This window comes from Plutella xylostella, chromosome 5 (genome assembly GCF_932276165.1).
Source record: "Plutella xylostella chromosome 5, ilPluXylo3.1, whole genome shotgun sequence".
Lineage (NCBI taxonomy): Eukaryota > Metazoa > Arthropoda > Insecta > Lepidoptera > Plutellidae > Plutella > Plutella xylostella.
In genome coordinates, this window is record NC_063985.1 from 5,317,774 (window position 1) to 5,337,285 (window position 19,512).

Sequence of the window (19,512 nt, forward strand, 5' to 3'; positions counted from 1 at the left end):
GAGAAACATTGAGACGCAACAGCATCAAAATTATTTCCCAGCAAAACTTTTATCTGGCTATTGAAAAATTAGCCTTTAGTGTCTTTTTCCTATCAACTGACGATATACTCAAGTTTTGTTTTTGTTATTATGATAAGTTAAATTTCCCCATATTTAGGTTTAATTTTTTTGTCGGCAACATCTATGGTTTGAGTGAGAAAGAGAAAGTGCACACGGCGATTGCCAGTCTAGAGGTAGTAGGTCTATGACATAGACGTGACTTCCGTTAATACATGGCTTAATACATGGCCATATGTTGGTGCGGTGACAAAGTAATCTGAAGAAATATGGCACCAACTTCAAAAAAGAACAGTTCCTGCTTAGGTATATTTGTACTGTCACATACGAGTAGAATTTGTGTAAACCTTAAATTATTTCTTACATTTTAGTGGTTCTTTGAAGTCGATTTTTATTTTTTTTAATTATTATTTTATTTTATAGTTTTTAGTTTACTTGCAATAATTTTCAATCAAAAGTAAGGTGCAAATGATACCAAAAAGTCCTACTAATCAATACGAATCATTCAAGCCTAAACACGAAGTAGTTGCTATATACCGTTGAGGAGTTCCCCTGACTGCCTTCCGTTTCCATCATCAGATCAGCTCAAGGTCACCTTTTTTTTTTTGTTATAAGAACTATATTTACGTTTTTAATTTCATTAGAATCAGTTAATACCTGTTTTTACCCCTTTACCCACCCATGGGGGTGAGATAAAATTCTGAAAAAAAATGGGACCACCTGGGAGCTCAACCCAATACAACAAAAAATAATTATTATTTTCAAAATCGGTTCATAAACGGCGGAGTTATCGGTGAACATACATAAAAAAAATATATATATCCCGACGAGTTGAGAACCTCCTCCTTTTTTTGAAGTCGGTTAAAAAAAAGTAAATTTTCTACCCTATCTTGCTAGGCTATAACTGTCCGACTACTGAACATGTTACTGTACTTAACTAACATTTAATCTGTGGTAATTAGACAGTGTATGTCTGGCTACACCATAGACCATGACCATAGAGTAAGGTTAAGTTTTGAGTTCCAAATTTGAAAAGATAAACAAACAACAGAAAAGTTGGATTTCTTTCTTGTATTAATTTAATAATAACTTTATCTATTGAATTTGTTGCTGTAAACACTGACTAAAGACTATCGAATATGGAAGAAGAGAATCCGCCCGAGTCAGCGCCGGATCCGGCAGGAGGCGCTGCCCAAACTGAGGCTGAACCCACTACTGGGGAAACGACTGAAGCTAGAGAATCTAAAAGAGTGAATATGAAAGAAACACCGACAGAGGCTGGCGGCACAGATGCCCCTTCAGCCAGCAATGCTGCCGACGAAGCGAGAAAGTCAGTGGGAAAGGAACCGTCGACACTAGCCAAAGACCCGTCAGTGCCCGGAAAAGAACCTTCTGTGCTCGGAAAAGAGCCCTCTGTGCCCGGAAAAGATCCCTCCGTGCCCGGAGAAGAGTCCTCTGTGCCCGGAGAAGCGCCCTCTGTGCCCGGAGAAGCGCCCTCTGTGCCCGGAGAAGCGCCCTCTGTGCCCGGAGAAGCGCCCTCTGTGCCCGGAGAAGAGCCCTCTGTGCCCGACAAACAGCCATCAGTGCCTGGAAAAGAGCCATCAGTTCCCGGCAGACTTCCTTCCACATCTGCAAAGCCAGCATCAGTATCTTACGGTAAACGGAAACCTGAACCCAAAGGCGTTGGTGGAGAAACTGCAGACACCACAGCACATGCTGCTGATATGGATGATATTGCCGCAAGGATTGATCAAATAACTAGGACAAGGACCCTGTCGCGACTCTCGCAACTGTCGCGGCATCCTTCCATGTTCCAGGAGCGATGTTTGGTGGACAAGACGGCATTGGAGGCAATCCTTGACATTAGCACCAGGATCCAGGGTATGCAAAGGAAGAGTAGGAGCAGTACTTTAGCCTTGGGATCTGAATCTTATAAAGAAAAACAGGTTGGTCTTTTTCATTCTTATTAGAATCCTCAGCATATACCTACCTTAATTTCTATAGATAGCCAGAGTGTTTCTAAAAAGTCAGGACCATCTCTTATAAATTTAGTAATAATTTGATTATGTTGTTTCAGGCCAGGGCAAAGGAAGCTCGGAATAACAGAATGGCAGCTTTGAAGGCACAGCAGAGATTTCTACTTGAAACTGCTGCCTTCATACTGAATAAGCCAATAGAATATGTCCTTGTAAGTATGTAAACATTGTAAATAAAAAGGTAAGGGTAATTCAAAGCTAAAGCCATAATTTGTCTAATGAGACTAATCAAGTCAGTCTAACCATTGTTAAAAATAGTTTATGAAGCTACTATTTCATTTTAGTCCCTAGTAAACAGTATTATATACCTTTTTTAAAATTAAATTATTATATTTGTTTACAGGAAGGTGTGTATGATTCTGATACACACATGGACCTCCTGGAGAGTGCAGTGGCTGAGGGAGGCAGGAATTGCGTCATTGTTTGTGATGCCCTGATGCCCCCACTCAAAATGGGTAAGTTTAACAGAAAAGAATTTTCTGAAAATATAAATTTATCTTTGCGTTTGTTAAAGTAATTTTCCTATGAATGAAAAGATCCATTTTTATGCCTCCTTTTAGGCAATTCTAATTCAGTATATTAAAAATGTACCTGCTTTATTATCAGTATTGAATGTTTCTTTACAGAGTCTGGCAGATTTGTACCTGACCAAAAAAACAATATGGACAGAACCTACCTATCAGACTCCTCTACTATTGAAACTGAAGGCAAAGCTGTTGCAATGTATCGGATTAAAACCAATGCTATAGATCAGAGAAATGTTGCTGATGTATGTAATATGTAGTTCTACCTAAATATAAACATGAGCTTCCTTCTTCTTTAGGGTTGAAAACAGCACTTATTTTATGGGTAGATCGCAATGTTATATTATGTTCCAAAAACAGCTAGGTATAGGGCTCTTGATCTATTTTACCTAACCACCTACAACAGAGTCGGTGGTACTGCGAAAAGTGGGATGCAAATTACTATTAGCCTGAAGCATAGGCAAGCATATTTACACAATATTAATGTACTTACCTAAACATTTTATTACAGAGTGGAAACCTCCTTACATTTGGTATAGTACATCTTACATACCATAGTGAACTAAAACTTGTAATACCTTTCAGGATTATTACATGGCCTTCTTCGACATAGACCAAGAGACTGAGAATGTAGTGTCGGCAGTATTCAAAACGATGATGAATGTGTATGTCCCCGCGCTTCAGGCGTGCAAGGCGTGGGGGGACCTCAACCCGCCCAACCCAAAGAGCTCTGACATCATCAAGGAGTATATTTCCAAGATTATGTTGTTTATCGATTATCTTGAAAGTAAGTTTGAATGCCGCATCTTGTAGGTTTATTATGCCAGTCAGGAATATCGTAAAGAATAGGTACTTTTTGCTCTTTTGAATGAAAGTGCCTACTTTAGTTTGAGTAACTCTTTCTTGTTAGATTCTAATATGAACCCCATGGAAGTAGAAAAACTTCCATGGTGAACCCTAACACTGTGAAGCATCAACCTCCCAATAGTTTCCTTTACCACCTACTTACTAATGCTTCATTGGCCCGGTTCTCTATATAAGTACAATATCTGTATAGCTACTTGTACAGAGACATACCTAATTCCTAAGAATAAGTCCCACTGTGTAGCGCCTGCGTATAGGTAGATCACTAATTTATTATTTTACCAGAAACCAAAAAGGATCTTGACCATTGCATCAAGTTCAAACTGAACTACTTTCTATACGAGGACGAGTTATCAGACGCGGAGAAAATGAAACAAGCGATTACTAAGACGCATGTTTTAGAAGAGATTTGCCACTTCGTTAAACAGTGGGCCAGGCAAATTACAATGGTAATAACTACTATAAATTTTATTATACAAATGAGTAGTTAAGTGTATTTCTCTAGTACTTCAATAGGCACGCATCCTAAGTGAGTTAACGTTACCTATCATATTGTTAAGCCTAGATAAGCATACAGTACCTATCTACCGACCCTATCTACGCACGCTTGGTAGGTAAATTAACTTTGCCATAACAGTTAGTTATGATATAGAATACTACTGTACTTGTTATTCTATGGTTATGGCTACCATTCGTATAAATTATTGGTATATCTTATTATCTTCAGGTCCTAGTACAAAGTCAGCAGTTGCGCCGTGAACCGCCCAACATCGGGCCGCTGGCGGAGCTGGACCACTGGAGGGGGCAGCTCGTGACGTTCACCTCGATCATAGAGCACATGAAGAGCGAGCCCTGCATGATGTACATCCACACTCTCCTCAGAGCCAAGTCGAAGCTTATTAAGGTAACGGGTCACTAGTAAACAATAAACGCACACATCCCGTAATATTCTGTAGGGCATGTTGGGCCTTCTCCAAGACGGAGTTTTTGCTATAATTTCCACGCTTGGCTGGCTGGTTGGAGATAATCGGATGGATCATAATAAAATTACCCCCAGAAATAATACTTAAGGTCATAGCTCATTAGAGCCACCCAACACCAACTCCGCACCACCGCCTCGCCTCGTACGGTTAATATAGGATAGATAAGGTGCCAGCCCCCGTATTTTGTAACCGGTGATAATTGGTATCAACTTAGAGACTTCTTTACCGAAAACAACCAATATATCCTTACATTCAACATAAACGTTTGTGGAATCAGATAAGTCAGTAAAAAGTTATTAATTAATAATTCTCTAAGTTGTCAGCCATTTTATACCAACCAACCCCACTCGGAGTTACAAAATACGGGGGCTGGAGGCGCTAATGAGCTATGACCTTTATAACCACCTAACAAATGAGCATTTTAGCTAATACCCAATTAAAATTTTAATTTGCAGAAATGGAAGCTCCTAGATAATCAAGTTACTGACTCTTACAACGAAGCTTTTGATAACGTCAAGTACTTGTATGCTTTGGAGAAATACTGTGAACCATTGTACAGGTAATTTATAGAATAAAATCCTAATACCTTACTACTTTATCAAAAAAAAAGTTTACGATACTTACTTTTTTGAATAAATTGACAATTCACTTACATAGAGTCTAAAATCGTATTTTTCAACTTTAGTTTTCCATTAGTTTTTCCTCATATTATAGCCTAATCTTGCCACCCTACCCATACAATACTTTATTCAATACTTTATTTCACAATTATGACATAGAAGTGTATAGAAGGTGGACTTAATGCTAAAAGCATTCATTTACCCCAAACCTATTCCCCAGATGTGACCCACAGGCCATGCAGCAGTTCATCCCAGGCCTCCTCTATACAATCAGGATGGTCTACGCGACCTCTCGCTACTACAACACGACCAAGCAAATATCTACCCTGCTCGTGAAGGTCACCAACCAAATACTGAACATGTGCATGCTGTATGTCACCAATGGTGGGAAGAAAACTATCTGGAATCAGGATAAAGCGAATTTTATTAAGAAAGCTCAAGTAAGTTTGTAATGTTACTTGCGTATGATGGAGTATGTAGACAATATTTCTCTTGATATAATACTCGTGCGCCTGACTGACGAAACCAGAGAAGATACATAATTATTAACTAGCTTTGGCGTACCCGGCGTGACCCCTGGTTCTTGTTGAACAGGTGCACAATTAATTCGCACGAGTTGCTACGTGTGGTATATATATTTATTTTAGTACCTACCTAGACTTGTAAGCGGTGTTGAACAAAGACCTTTCTTTTATCCCAGTTTTATCCCTATCGTATACCTCCACGTCGTCCATAACATACTTAATAGCTTGGCATAACAGAAAGTAGACTTAAGTATGTTTCCAAATAATTAAATCATTTCCAGCTCTGCCTAAACCTGTACGGGTTTTACCGCGAGTGCTACAACGAGACACAGAAGGTGATGAGAGAAGCTGCGGACGAGCGGCCCTTTGATTGTTCTGAGATGTACATATTTGGCAAGTTTCAGACCTTCAAGAATAGACTTGAGAAGGTAAGAATATCTTCACTGTTGACGGAAAATTATCTCACATGTAAATTTTTCGCATTACTGAGGATTTACTATGAATTGATTTACCCATGGCTTGTGTCGACTGTGAAAAGCTCTTATAAGGGTAGATAACTTTTATGTCCTGTTAATTTAATAATACTGTCTGATAAATATGTTGTATGTGGGTCTATTTATAAAGTTTTATGGTCAATGCAGTAATAGGACATTTTTCCAGATAGTAGACCTGTTCCAAACGTATATAAAATATTACGTACTGAATAAAACGACGCTCGAAGGTATAGAGGAGCAAGCCGCCGCCTTCAATAAACTGTACAAAAATATTTCAACCAAGACCTATGATGCTCTGGATCACAGGTAAATCTCTAGATGCGGTAGATTCCGACGCTATCTACTATTAGCTTCTTTCAGATACTTTCTACGAATATAGAAAGTAAATACAGTCCGTTCTGAAAAGACTTTCATTACAAAGAATTAAAGTAAATCCAGAGAACTCACAATATTCTAGTACCTAAATAGCAATAGTCACTAAGCAAGTGACCAAAATAATAAATTATTCATTGTTTCGCAGGAGGCCGGATTTCGACAAAGACTACAAAATATACAAAGACAATGTGGCCAACCAGGAGGTGCTGTTGGAGAACTTTATGATCAATGTAAGTTACATTTGTTTACAACTCAAATATTAGCTTTAACTTATTAGAGAAACATTATAAAATGAGGTTCTATAGGTAATGTTTTCAAGAATAGCCGCCTATAAAAGCGTAATATTATTTTGGTACAGTCCGCGGACTGATTAAATTATTTATTGACCTTTAGGTTTCGGCTTAGTATACCCTTTTTGCAACAACCTGTATAGTATGACTACCAATGAACATGACTCTAGTATCGACTGTTATTCACAGAGTGTCAGGAAGTGCCCGACGACGGAGACCGCCCTGCAGCTGATCGCGAGGTTCGAGACGCTTCAGCTCGGCTGTCTGTATCTCGAGGACCAGTACTACGAGCAGATCGCCATGTTCACTGATGAGATTGAGACGCTCAGGGACAGGTACTAAGTTTAATATGTTTAAATAGAGCTCTTCGTTAGTTGTTCATATAATACTTACGGGTTCCGCTCATCTGGCATAATCTTTATTGACCAAAACTCATTTCGCATAACTCGTATGGTCTAAACTTTTTTGGCCGAACCATCACTTTGCCAAGACTTATGTGGCATAAGGCTCGTTTCGTCTAAAACTCTTTAGGCACAATCTTTAAACACCTAAGTTTCGTTTGCTCAAATTTATGTTCGTCTATACCTATGTATAATCTTGTTTCTCCTAATGTTATCTTAATAAATAATATATTAAGGCCTTGTTCCACAATGTCTGGTTAGTGGCTACCTGTGAGATAAAATACATGCTGTCACTGTCAAAAAATAATAACAGAAAGTGACAGCATGTATTTTATCTCACAGGTAGCCACTAACCAGACATTGTGGAACAGGGGCTCAGTATGTAATAAATGTACAAATTGTGGTATTTTTCTCCTACATCCCGAAAATCACGATATTGTATGATCAAAAAATCTAAAGTTAACGACCAATATAATCATTACAAACCCCATGAGATCGAAACCTAAAAATAGGTGCGACGACAAGCAAAGCGAGGAGGAGCGTGTTAGGTGCACATGTTCATCAAAACCAAAGCGGAGCGCAGCGAAGCGGAGCGGAGCGTTTTTCAAACAGCGGAAACAATACAAGGCACCAGTTTGCGCTATGTAGGGAGACGCTCCGTCAAAGTTAAAGCCAAACGAATATTATTACTTTGTATAAACCTATGCCATAGCATTATTAGGCTATTCAAGATTTGGCCATACCATTATTAGGCTAAACAATGTTATGCGAAATAACTTTTTACTAAACGAGATTTATGCCATACGATTTTCGGCGTAACGAGACTTTGACCAAACGTTACTATGCAATACGAGATTAGGCAAAAAAATCTTATGCCAAAAAAGGTAGAACCAATACTTACACATAAGGTTGTTAGCTCAATTTTTTTTCTATTATTCACGCTTATAATATTCACAATTTTGGAAGGTCACATCACTGATATACTCAAGATTTTCGATATAATCAAGTCTGTCTTCCAGGGGATACGCAGACTATTGACTTCCACTCCACATAGGTACCACAATCTCGACATACCACTATTGCTTCCACTCATCATGCGCGCTCGTGGTTTACGAAAACTCTGTCGCTCTTCTATTTATTAAACGTTGACATTTCCTTTACACAACTTTTACTATGCCGAAACTTAGCGCTTATAATTAAATAATACATACCTAATAATATCATTAAAAGGTACAACGAAGAGCGAGAGGAGCCGGACATACCGCGCAACATGCCGCCGGCCGCCGGCAGGATCATCTGGATACGGTTCTACGACAAGACCACCCAGGAACCGATGCAGGTGTTCAAGCAACAGGACATTGTCATCAATCATCCTGTATGTACATATTTTAAATTATATTTACTTCCAGCTACACTAGAGTTTTCCATCTTGTTGAAAGGATTAGGCAGTAAGATAGGTGCGCAGGACGTTTTACATCACTCGAGGAGGCTGTTTTTTTTAAAGAATATCATAGTTCATTTCTTTATATGTATTGTCTAATTATTAATAATAATTACAGAACACGCAGAAATGTATAAAGCTGTTTAATATCATGTCAATCGTATTCACTGAGTACGAGTTAATATACCACGATGCTTGGGCGGAAAATGTTGGCCAGGTGAGTTAGACTTTTCACCATATTTTAGCTCTATTAAACTACCTCCTGTAGAATTTACTTAAGTAATTTATAATTATTTTGAATCGATTGTTACAGTATCTTCATGTAGAACTATTTTTTAGGTGAGATTGGGCCTGATCGCCCCATTACTGATTCGCCACCCGACCACTAACATGATAATAGTAAACTTCAATGTCTACATCCCGGAATGTATAAGGGAGGTGGAATACATGTGGCAGTTCGGATTGAGTGTGCCTGATGCCGCTCAGATAGTCGCCTATTGCAAGGACAAAATATTTGCAGACCACGAAATGATTAAACACCTGGTCGAAAGGAATAATCAGATAAGAAGGTGGGTTGCATCATAGATAAATAAGTGTTCTTGAAATAATATTCACACATAAAGAAACAATTTGAAAATGGCGGACGGATTCATGCTATCTCGCTCTGTTTACCTGTCCATAATAATGTGTATGTCAATACTTTTTCTTCTCGTACTTCTTTAACGACCGCATATTGTTTCTATATCTGTTCATCATCACCATTCTAGTCTACCGTCATTAGAAACTTCAACGTAATTGTACTCGTAGAACAAACGACCTCTGAATTGAATCTGAATTTCAGGAGTATGCCAAAGTTGTACCTGCCGTTATTGCGCGCGCAACTCATAAAGATAGACAAGGCGTTCCAGCCGGGCTTCTCCACCATCACCTGGACGTCGCTGGAGATAGCGTCGTACTGCGAAAACATCTCCAAAGTCTTAGATGAAGTGGATTTGTTCGTTAAAGAGGTACTTAATAATAAATGACCTAGCTTTATACAAGCTAGGTCAGCCTTTTTCTTTTAATCGTCCTAAGTTCTGATCCTAGTGCTGCATATTTGATACCAGGCTATCGATTTTTGTAATATTATTTTGTTTATTTCCTTCCGCCAGCAGGATACCCACACACCTGGTAAATCCTCGTTGGATTATATATTACACATAAATATTTCCTACAATAAAACAATACTACAAACGATAGGGCTTGTATAATAGTATCCATTATATTTGTCTCAATCAATATACATACCTACATTTGTAGAGTCTATTTGGTATATCTAAATTATAATTGAACAGGTGGTGGACCTAAAAGAAGCGAGAATAGATGCGATCCTCCGTTCGATATCCAAGACCATGCTGGTTCATATGCCAGAAGAAGCCGTCGATCCCGTCATGTTTTACGAGGAAAATCTCACCAGGAGAGACGAAATTGGTAGATATGAATATTTGATAATTTATTTAATAATAATAACACATAGAACCTTTCAATACCTATTAATTATCATCACGTGTATTTGTTCTCTAGCCCTGGAATTGCAGAATAAATCTTGCACTGCTGAGTTGGCAGTCATGGAACTTATAAACAAGTTTCTGGACAGCGTACCGTCGCAGACTATTAAAGATCTAAAAGGAAACTGGTAATTACGGTCTTATTATTGTCTATCGGGTGAATGCGGCTAGAAATATTACTAAATGTTGAGTCAACTCCTTTTTCTTCAGGTTGGATTTAGAAAAAGCGCTGAAACAAGTTACATCTGCCACTAGAGTTTTCCCCGAAGACGCAGGTAATTTTTAATTTCTATTCCATATATTATCCTTCGTTCAAGAGTTTCCAGTGCACCTATTGCATTTGCATCTTAGGTATGTGGTTCGACACGCTACCTAAAATACGTTATACATCAACCTTGCTTCACAGAACTCCTTGTCGGCTTTCGCCATCCAGCTACTATAGTGGCTTCCACTCAACTTTATGGAAATATTATTTTGTCCCTTTCAGCTTTTCTAGAGATTGAAAATCCGGATTTGTGGGAGACTTTCTTTGTGTTGAACGAATGCAATGAGCTGTTTGCGTACTTCGCCACCAAGTGTGTGGATTCTCTCATCAAAAGTACCCGACAAAGCTTGGATGTTCTGCGCAAACGAGCTTCAGTTTCAAGGTATCTCTCCAACAGATATTCGTACCTTTATATAGTTATAAATTGAAATACACTTCGAAGACAGTGCTATAAAGCCACTTTGATTGCCGATTGGAAGCTGATAAATAAGATATTTATGTTTCAGTAGCTGAAAACTCAAGTTTTTTAAATTGAAAATCACACTTCCTTTACAGTTTCTTGACGATGACGATTGATCCTGAGGAGCAGAAAAATCTGAACCCGCTTATGCTGACATACATGTACTTGCATATACCGAATGTATTGATCAAGCCAACGTTGGAAGAGATACAATCATCGTTTTCTCAGGTAGCTACAGAAAAATCGTATTGCATCAGGAGTACCACAATGCAAAAAGGGGGCAGTGGAGAAGGTGGCTATGTTATCTGTTTGTTTGTGTCGATGGATCTATTCTATAGAATATGCGTTTTTGCTGGAGCATTCTTTCGATGTTATCAAAATATGCACAACTCAAAAATATCCGCGTCTATGACGCCAGCGTACCAATTTGTACGTTATTCTCTGCCATAGAGTAAATAATACTATTGCGTGCCGCTCTGCCTGCTGGCGTCGTGAACGCAACTTAAAAATTCAACATAAAATTATTTTGCCACGTCCACGATACTACGGCTTCCGCATATTTTTCCCCAGGTAGTCCTAAACTGTATAATGGACGTGCACCGCAACGTGTTCATGTGGGGGCAGCAGGAGGCGCTCAAGAAGCTGAAGGAGGCCGGCGCCAACCTCGTCGTGTCGGCGCGCAGCCAGTCCAGTCGTACGTTACTTATTTACTTACATAACAAGCGGAAAATAAGATAATAAAATAAAAATAAAGTCTTTATTCGGTGTCCAGCACCACACACCAAAAAATACTAATAACATAAAAGTACACAAAAAAATATAACAAAAAAACGAAATTAAAAGTGAAACAAACAAAAGAACATTAAGAATAATAAAAAAATATACAATATAATAATATAAGCAGGATTACAATAATTTTAAAGTTTTGTTTTAAGGCTGGACCTTTGCCTGAAAGAATACGTATATACGTTATAAGAAGTGCCTATTGTGCCTATTTTTTATTTTAGTGGCCAATCTAAAAAAAAACAGTGTTGGTATGTACATAGATGTTGTTATTATGAGTTAGCTGCGAATCTATCTGATCTATCACCGGTGGTAGTAGAGAACTAGTTATTATTCTGTGGTACTAGAGATAATGATAAGTGATAAAATCTATTACAGATGCGGGTAGGTCAGGATCGATGATGGGCCTCAAAAACTATTTCCGTTTGGTGTCTGAACACAAAGATACCGTTCGTTCCGTGATGGCGTTACAAGGAATGATGTTCATGTACAAGCCTGATATTGAGAAATTACTGAAGGTACTGTGAGTCACATTACAGATTTAGTTACGTTACTACTTGGTAGAGAAAGCTTAGGGATGTATACGCTTTTTTACAAAAGGCGTCTGTCTCAAAACATGAAAAAGTAGTTTGAAATATGCGGTGATTTATTCAAAAAGTAACGTGCCTTATTATTTTATTCATTTTCAGTCGTACAGCCGATACGCACCCTTATGGGCTGAAGACAGAGTGCAACAGATTCAAGAGTTTGTGGATTCGAACCCTCTGAACGTGATCATCAGAGATATGCTGAAGCAGTACGAGGCACAGACCGAGGAAGTCGACAATCTTCCCGAGAGGCATATCATTGGCTCCATTCAAATCAACATGGGTAAGGTTTTTTCGCTGTTAGGGCAAGCATTTTATGGACCTTGTGAAACGTAGATTGCGTGACAGCTCCCCAAAAAGTTTAAAGACTTGTTGAGTGGATCCCATAAAGAGTTAAGTATAGTAATTTTCTATTTCGACGACCGAATGGCGTAGTGGTTAGTGACCCTGACTACTGAGCCGAAGGTCCCGGGTTCGATTCCCGGCTGGGGCAGATATTTGTTTAAACACAGATATTTGTTCTCGGGTCTTGGGTGTTGATATTTATATTTAGTATCTATCTATCTATGTATTTGTGTAGATATATCAGCTGTCCGACACCCATAACACAGGTTCTGCCTAGCTTGGGGTCGGATGGCCGTGTGTGAGATGTCCCCACATATTTATTTATTTTATTTATTTCAGAAAAGGTAAAACTCGGCCTGCATTTGGAGTCAATAGAGTGGAAGCGAACTCTGGGCAAGTTGCTCTGTCATGCGTACAAGGAGCGTGTGCAGAAAATGATGCAGTTTATCAAGGACAGGATGAAGACCATGGCTAAGAAAATCAAGGACTTGGATGACGTTAGAGTGGCTATGTTGTGCCTGAATCTAATTCGGGAAGAGTTTATTGGGTAAGAAACATCCTTACTGTCATGTTTTTAAGCAGTAAGCAGATGAGAATACCTAAGCAGTAGGTACCCTCCTGTAGGTAAGTACATATTAGATTACATAAAAAAGAAAACTGTTCATATTTTTTATGGAATGCTTTATTCACACAGTATGGATATGGAGTTGGATTTGATAGAGGAAAGCTACGAGACGTTCTATCAGTACAAGATCGACGTGCCCAAAGAGGACGAGGACATGGTCAACGGGCTTCGGTTCGCTTTCCAGAACATGCTGCTGACTGTGAGGAGCGTTTATTTTCATTTAGTTATCATGTTATTTTTTTTTAATAAAAAGTTATAACAGCTAATGTTGTCATAGTTGGCACGTCTCTGGCTGCGTATTTTTCGCAATGAAGATGTGATCAAAGTTCTGTACTGCAAGATTCAAATCTGTACCTACTTCCATTCCATTGCTTCATCGTCAGTAGCCAATGACTGTAAACTGATATATATTTAACTGACCTGAGGGAAGCCCCAAGATTCAGCTTTCGTCATCCAATTGCTACGCTTATATCTCAAGTTTCTTTTGACGTTTTTGTGGTGTTTACTGAAAACATGTTGATATTCCCAGGCTCAACAAGTCCAGCAGAAGATAGTGGACATGCAAGGGCCGCTGCAGCAGGAGTTGACAGAGGGCGTGGCCACGTTTGCCGAGGACGTGCTCAAGTTTGACGCGGACTATGAAGCGTTTGGGCCCATGACTCCAGGGCTGACGGCTAGGGAGGCTAGTGATAGGTAAGCGATGATGTGTGTAGGAACATTTTGGGGCGGTTTTATGAAAGTTTTTTTTTGGCTATGACATAATTTTATTCTTTAACTACAGCCCTTAGCCATCTTTCATCGAGCATATTATTATCTTAATATCTAGATAGAAAAAAGATATTAGCAGAGTTTTTACGCATTTACTTTATTACAGAGTTATAATGTTCCAATCGAGATTCGATGAGTTATGGAGAAGGTTTGAAATGTATTCCAACGGTGAAAGATTATTTGGAATGGAGGTGAAAGACTACCCGATATTGCACCAAAAGAAGAAGGAATTCAACTTGTTGAATAAACTGTAAGTTTTGTGTACCTAATAGTTATAATTATTATTTAGATATATTATGCGTAATTTCTACTATCAGCTAAGAAATCTTGTGTAAGTAATCATATTTATATTATGCTCACAGATACAGTTTGTATTTGGCTGTTATGAACTCGATCGACGGCTACTTCGAGACGCCGTGGGTCGACATCGATATTCAAGCTATCATAACCCAACTTGCTGAGTTTGATGTGAGGTAAGATCGATTTTAGATAATTGTAATATTCATTTCAAACACATTCAACTACACACAAGTTATGGCTCGGAGCTACACTGGCATGGCAATGGCATGCGATGGTGGATGTATTTTACGAAATGTAGAGATCCTCACTGTAAATACAATTCCCAGGTGCCGCAAGCTGCCAAGAGCCATGAAAGACTGGCCAGCGTTTATAGATCTGAAGAAGAAGATCGATGACTTCAACCAGACTTGTCCACTTCTGGAGCTGATGGCTGACAAGTCTATGAAGGAGCGACATTGGAAACGATTGGAGGAGCTCTTGCGTTAGTTATTTCAACCCCTATTTTTGTACTAAAGAGTCGTCGATGTTTCTATCTGTGGACAAAATGGCTGTTAAATTGATTTGTTTTTGTTATAGATTGCGTGTTGGATGTCCAATCGGATTCGTTTACTCTTGCTCACGTGATGGAAGCTCCTCTTTTGAAGTACAAGGAAGACGTTGAGGTATCTATTATAAGTGTCATAACTTATTTATTGTAAAAAAATCATGATCTATGTCTTAGTAGTAGTTCAGCAAAGTTTTCCTTTGCACTATAGCATCACTGAAGAAATTATATACGACTCAATTATACAATGTTCTCTATAGGTACATCTTATTATCTCCATCCTTTAAGTTTCCTGATCTATTCGACAGAGTAGCCTATTACTTCTAAATATCACAGCTACTCGACTGCACTTTCAACTACAACCTAACCCCCAGGACATATGCATCAGCGCAGTCAAAGAGAAAGACATAGAAGCTAAACTGAAGCAAGTGATCGCGGACTGGGCGGTCATAGACTTGCAGTTCGGCAACTTCAAGAACCGCGGCGAGCTGCTGATCAAGGCGCAGGAGACCATGGACACCATCACTCTGCTAGAAGATTCTCTTATGGTGCTAAATTCACTCGCCTCCAACAGGTGGGTTAAGCCCTAATTTTGCCATTCTCGGTTAGATCATAACCAGGGATTAGTGGTTGACTTTTGACACATCTGTCAAGAATTTAATATGGAGATAACGTATAATTGATGAACCAATCCCTGGTTATCGAGAATGGCGAAATAGGGGCCAAAGTAGACTATTTACTGGCACGTAGGATTTTTTTAGCATTGAAATCTTGAGGAATATAGAGTCAGAAAAACATAAAAGCTAAAGCAAGTGATCGCGGACTGGGCGGTCATAGACTTGCAGTTCGGCAACTTCAAGAACCGCGGCGAGCTGCTGATCAAGGCGCAGGAGACCATGGACACCATCACGCTGCTGGAAGATTCTCTTATGAAGTCTTATGGTGTTAAATTCACTCGCCTCCAACAGGTGGGATAAAATAAGTAGACTCTAAGCCTCAAATTCATGGGCCGTATTGTAAATTTACAACAAGGTTCAAATTGACTTTGAAACAAACGAGCTTGGACTGTTTACGTCAGTCAAAAAGTTTTTTTTTATTATCACGTTAATTTAAAACCTATTTTAAAATGTCATAAAGCTCTATGAATTTGGGGGTAAGTATTTACTGGCACGTAGGATTGGTTAAAAAAAAACTCGTGATTAATGTAGAAATCACGTACCGCGATTGGCACGACATCTATGGGTGGGCTTAGGCACTATAAACTTATAAAATTTAACAGGTTCGCTGTGTGGATGTATGGATATGGATACTCTAGACCTTTCGCGCTACTAGGGGTATCCCTCGGGGATCTAGACTCCTCTGAAATGCATTATCGTGCTATAAACGTAATCATGTCAGCCTAGATCTATAGTTAACTTTTAAACTCTATAAATTTCCATTTTATCCCTAATTGCCATTTATATGCCTTAATTGCCATGTACTCGTATATGTATTTAAATGGATGTCTTATCCACAGATACAACTTACCGTACAAGCGAGAAATAGCGACATGGATCAACAAGTTGGTCGGCACTACGGAGATCCTGGAAAAATGGCTGCAAGTGCAGAACCTATGGATGTATCTGGAAGCGGTGTTTGTAGGAGGCGACATCGCCAAACAACTGCCGGCTGAAGCTAAGAGGTTTGCTGTGAGTATGTTTGTTTGTATAATCGTGACGTAACACAGATAAGAGTGTGGCAATGACTGTGACATACATTTGTTTGTTGGAATATTTAATTCGGTCACTTCATCAGTTGAGTAAACTAAATATCTGCCTAAGTTGGAAACATTTTATATTTAACTAACAGATAGGTAAACTGAATGCCTATCTGCCTATGTTGGGAACATTTCATTTTGAGCTAGATAATCAGTATAATCAAATTTTAAAATTATTTCACCTCGTTGGCGTATGTTATCAGCTATTATTACTATTATTGGAATGTGTCATTTTCTGCCATGTGGTGATACTCATACGAGCTAGGTTTACCGATAGTGCGATCGTTTGCACACAGATGGCGCCCTACACGTACATTTTACCCTACCCAGCCGCGCCATCTGTCTGCGCGCCGAAACAACCATGAATGCGTACGCAACGGCCTTACGCGCGAACTAGCGTACTAATAGACGACTTAGTCCCGACATAAATTGACAGATGACACTATCCCCTCCGCTACATCGCGGTATTAAGAGTTTTTCCCGTTTAGTGACTTCGGCGGACCAACTCTTGTAGCATTAAGACCTTACTTCATAGGATCATTTCTATAGTAAGCTCTTCCCGAGATCTTCACAATATGTGAGACCGGACAAGTCACGTTGATGAGGCGTGGCGCAGTTCCCTGAGCGTGAGTCCGGCGGAGATCAGTGATCTTCAGCCATCGATGATCGTTCACCTTTCTCCGCAAGGGGAGAGGCGTGGGGTGCTGTCGCTGTCTGAGTGGCTTTTATAAACTCTAATAAGGTACTACTTAAAAGTGATCGGCGTATTTTGAAAGCACAAATTTCAAAATACGTCGATGTTATAATAAGAATATCTTACGATGACATTGAACTTGAAGATTAGGATAGAATTCCTTATCTATCATAATCTTCAAGTTCTATATCGACCAAAATTAATAACTCTATATCCTTACTTACTTAGGATATACTAATAGTTATTAATTTTGGTTGGTTTAATTTAAGCTGTTACATAATTTGAGTTAGGTGTACAAACATTAAGAGGAGAGTATAGCTTCGCGATCCTAGCGAAATAGGTATTTAGGAAAAGTATTGCTGTCGCTCGTGCACTCGCCCGCGCCGGGCACCGCACACACACATGCAAGTAGCGTCACGCACACATCGATGGACGCTGCCGCGCCGCCACCGCCGCCGCCGCGCCGCCGCGCCGCGCCGGTTGGCGAGAAATTGCGACCAAACACGGAGTGTCTTCGTCTTACCTTCATATTATTATTTCTGTGTTGTGATGGTGAGTTGTGACTTGTGAGCGAAACTTGAAATTATTGAAGATAAATAGAAAAACCGGCCAAGTGCGAGTCGGGCTCGCGCACAAAGGGTTCCGTAGCAGCAAATATAATATTACAGTTAAATCAACCTATCTCAAAAACTATAAGAGATACTTTGATCAAACCAAAAATCGTTGAAAGAGTTAATTAGCATGCATCACCTCTATTTTTTTTAGAATTTTATACCCCGTAGTTATAAAAATAGAGGGGGGGGGGACATACTTTTTACGACTTTGAGAGCTGATATCTCAAAAACCGTTCACTTTAAGAAAAATGTTTTTTAGAAAACTTTATATCATTTTAAAAGACCTTTCCATTGATACCCTAACACGGGTATGTACATCGAAAAAAAAAATTTCATCCCTCAGTTACATGTATGGGGGGCCCCACCCCCAATTCTTTTTTTTACTATTTAGTGTCATATTTTTGTAGCGGTTCATACAACACATATTCCCATCAAATTTCATCACTGTAGTACTTATAGTTTCCGAGTAAATCGGCTGTGACAGACGGACAGACGGACAGACGGACAGACGTACATGACGAAACTATAAGGGTTCCGTTTTTGCCATTTTGGCTACGGAACCCTAAAAAGTATAAGTAATTAGTAATAATTTCATGTGAGTAAGTATTTTATTATGTAGGTAATTACCTACCTAGTAACGAGTTAGTAGGTAAGTACATAAAATGGATTTTTGATTATTGGAAAATAGACCTTTTGCCGGTACTTGGACTATCATTTTGTATGCAAGGTTATTTAGATCTATATATGCAGTGAATCTAAAAAACATTATGATAGTTTTGTAAAAATATAAGTTTATAAGTACCTACTAACAAAGTTTCGGGGCTGTTTATAAATGTTGAGTTGTCTTAGTATTTATTTCTTTTAGCATGAGAAGCAAAAGAAAGGAGTCTAAACTTTCAAGCGAGACACTCGAGCTTATGAGGCAGAGACGCGAATTTCCGTCGGCAGGTGACACTTCGTCAGAACTACGGGTACTCAACAAGCGTATAAAGAAGCTGATACGAAGAGATCTCCGTCGCTCCAACACACGCGCCATAGAAGCAGCAATTGAGCAAAATCGGGGGTCAAAAGTCTTCGTTCAGCAACTTGGGAGAGGCCACTTGACGTTGAGGTCTGCAGATGGTAATATCGTTGTCTCTAAGCCGAAGGTTCTTGCCGAAATCGAAGGTTTTTAAGGACAACTTTATGCTTCACATGCGCAGAAGTCTGTGGCTCAGCTCACCGATTCCAGAGCGCCACTAATACGCCACTACACTGACGACATCCCTGACGTCGACATAGGCGAGATTAGGATAGCCCTTGAGCAGCTTAAAAACAACAAGGCTCCGGGTGAAGACGGAATTACTACAGAGCTTCTGAAAGCTGGAGGTATTGCAACCCTCGAACAGCTCCAGAGGCTCTTCAATTCGGTTCTTCACAATGGCATTACACCGGAGGCATGGTCTGAGAGCGTCGTGGTATTGTTCTTTAAGATGGGTGACAAAACCCTTCTGAAGAACTATAGACCGATCTCGCTTTTAAGCCATGTATACAAGCTGTTCTCAAGGGTTATCACGAACCGTCTTGCCTAATAGTTAGACGAGTTTCAGCCCCCAGAGCAGGCTGGGTTTCGAAA

At 39.4% G+C, this 19,512-nt stretch overlaps 1 protein-coding gene and 1 non-coding gene across 2 annotated transcripts in view; both read left to right on the forward strand.

Annotated features, from left to right (window-relative positions):
- Positions 1 to 1,064: 1,064 nt before the first annotated feature.
- LOC105392727 (dynein axonemal heavy chain 8) overlaps positions 1,065 to 19,512 on the forward strand; it is a 52,421-nt gene continuing 33,973 nt past the window's right edge. The window contains exons 1-34 of the mRNA XM_048633313.1: positions 1,065 to 2,003; positions 2,135 to 2,245; positions 2,437 to 2,548; positions 2,720 to 2,862; positions 3,203 to 3,404; positions 3,767 to 3,930; positions 4,209 to 4,385; positions 4,920 to 5,023; positions 5,305 to 5,524; positions 5,890 to 6,036; positions 6,269 to 6,408; positions 6,623 to 6,707; positions 6,957 to 7,102; positions 8,399 to 8,543; positions 8,728 to 8,826; positions 8,949 to 9,178; positions 9,451 to 9,616; positions 9,944 to 10,079; positions 10,173 to 10,284; positions 10,367 to 10,431; positions 10,644 to 10,803; positions 10,977 to 11,109; positions 11,452 to 11,575; positions 12,043 to 12,182; positions 12,354 to 12,534; positions 12,936 to 13,143; positions 13,291 to 13,420; positions 13,751 to 13,914; positions 14,096 to 14,239; positions 14,352 to 14,462; positions 14,616 to 14,770; positions 14,866 to 14,951; positions 15,208 to 15,407; positions 16,350 to 16,521. Of these exons, the coding sequence (XP_048489270.1) occupies positions 1,197 to 2,003; positions 2,135 to 2,245; positions 2,437 to 2,548; positions 2,720 to 2,862; positions 3,203 to 3,404; positions 3,767 to 3,930; positions 4,209 to 4,385; positions 4,920 to 5,023; positions 5,305 to 5,524; positions 5,890 to 6,036; positions 6,269 to 6,408; positions 6,623 to 6,707; positions 6,957 to 7,102; positions 8,399 to 8,543; positions 8,728 to 8,826; positions 8,949 to 9,178; positions 9,451 to 9,616; positions 9,944 to 10,079; positions 10,173 to 10,284; positions 10,367 to 10,431; positions 10,644 to 10,803; positions 10,977 to 11,109; positions 11,452 to 11,575; positions 12,043 to 12,182; positions 12,354 to 12,534; positions 12,936 to 13,143; positions 13,291 to 13,420; positions 13,751 to 13,914; positions 14,096 to 14,239; positions 14,352 to 14,462; positions 14,616 to 14,770; positions 14,866 to 14,951; positions 15,208 to 15,407; positions 16,350 to 16,521 (5,619 nt within the window). The 5' untranslated portion in view covers positions 1,065 to 1,196. The remainder of the gene's footprint in view (positions 2,004 to 2,134; positions 2,246 to 2,436; positions 2,549 to 2,719; positions 2,863 to 3,202; positions 3,405 to 3,766; positions 3,931 to 4,208; positions 4,386 to 4,919; positions 5,024 to 5,304; positions 5,525 to 5,889; positions 6,037 to 6,268; positions 6,409 to 6,622; positions 6,708 to 6,956; positions 7,103 to 8,398; positions 8,544 to 8,727; positions 8,827 to 8,948; positions 9,179 to 9,450; positions 9,617 to 9,943; positions 10,080 to 10,172; positions 10,285 to 10,366; positions 10,432 to 10,643; positions 10,804 to 10,976; positions 11,110 to 11,451; positions 11,576 to 12,042; positions 12,183 to 12,353; positions 12,535 to 12,935; positions 13,144 to 13,290; positions 13,421 to 13,750; positions 13,915 to 14,095; positions 14,240 to 14,351; positions 14,463 to 14,615; positions 14,771 to 14,865; positions 14,952 to 15,207; positions 15,408 to 16,349; positions 16,522 to 19,512) is intronic.
- LOC119692455 lies at positions 17,108 to 17,312 on the forward strand. The gene has a single exon (XR_005254245.2). It is a non-coding gene; the product is annotated as a small nucleolar RNA U3 (small nucleolar RNA).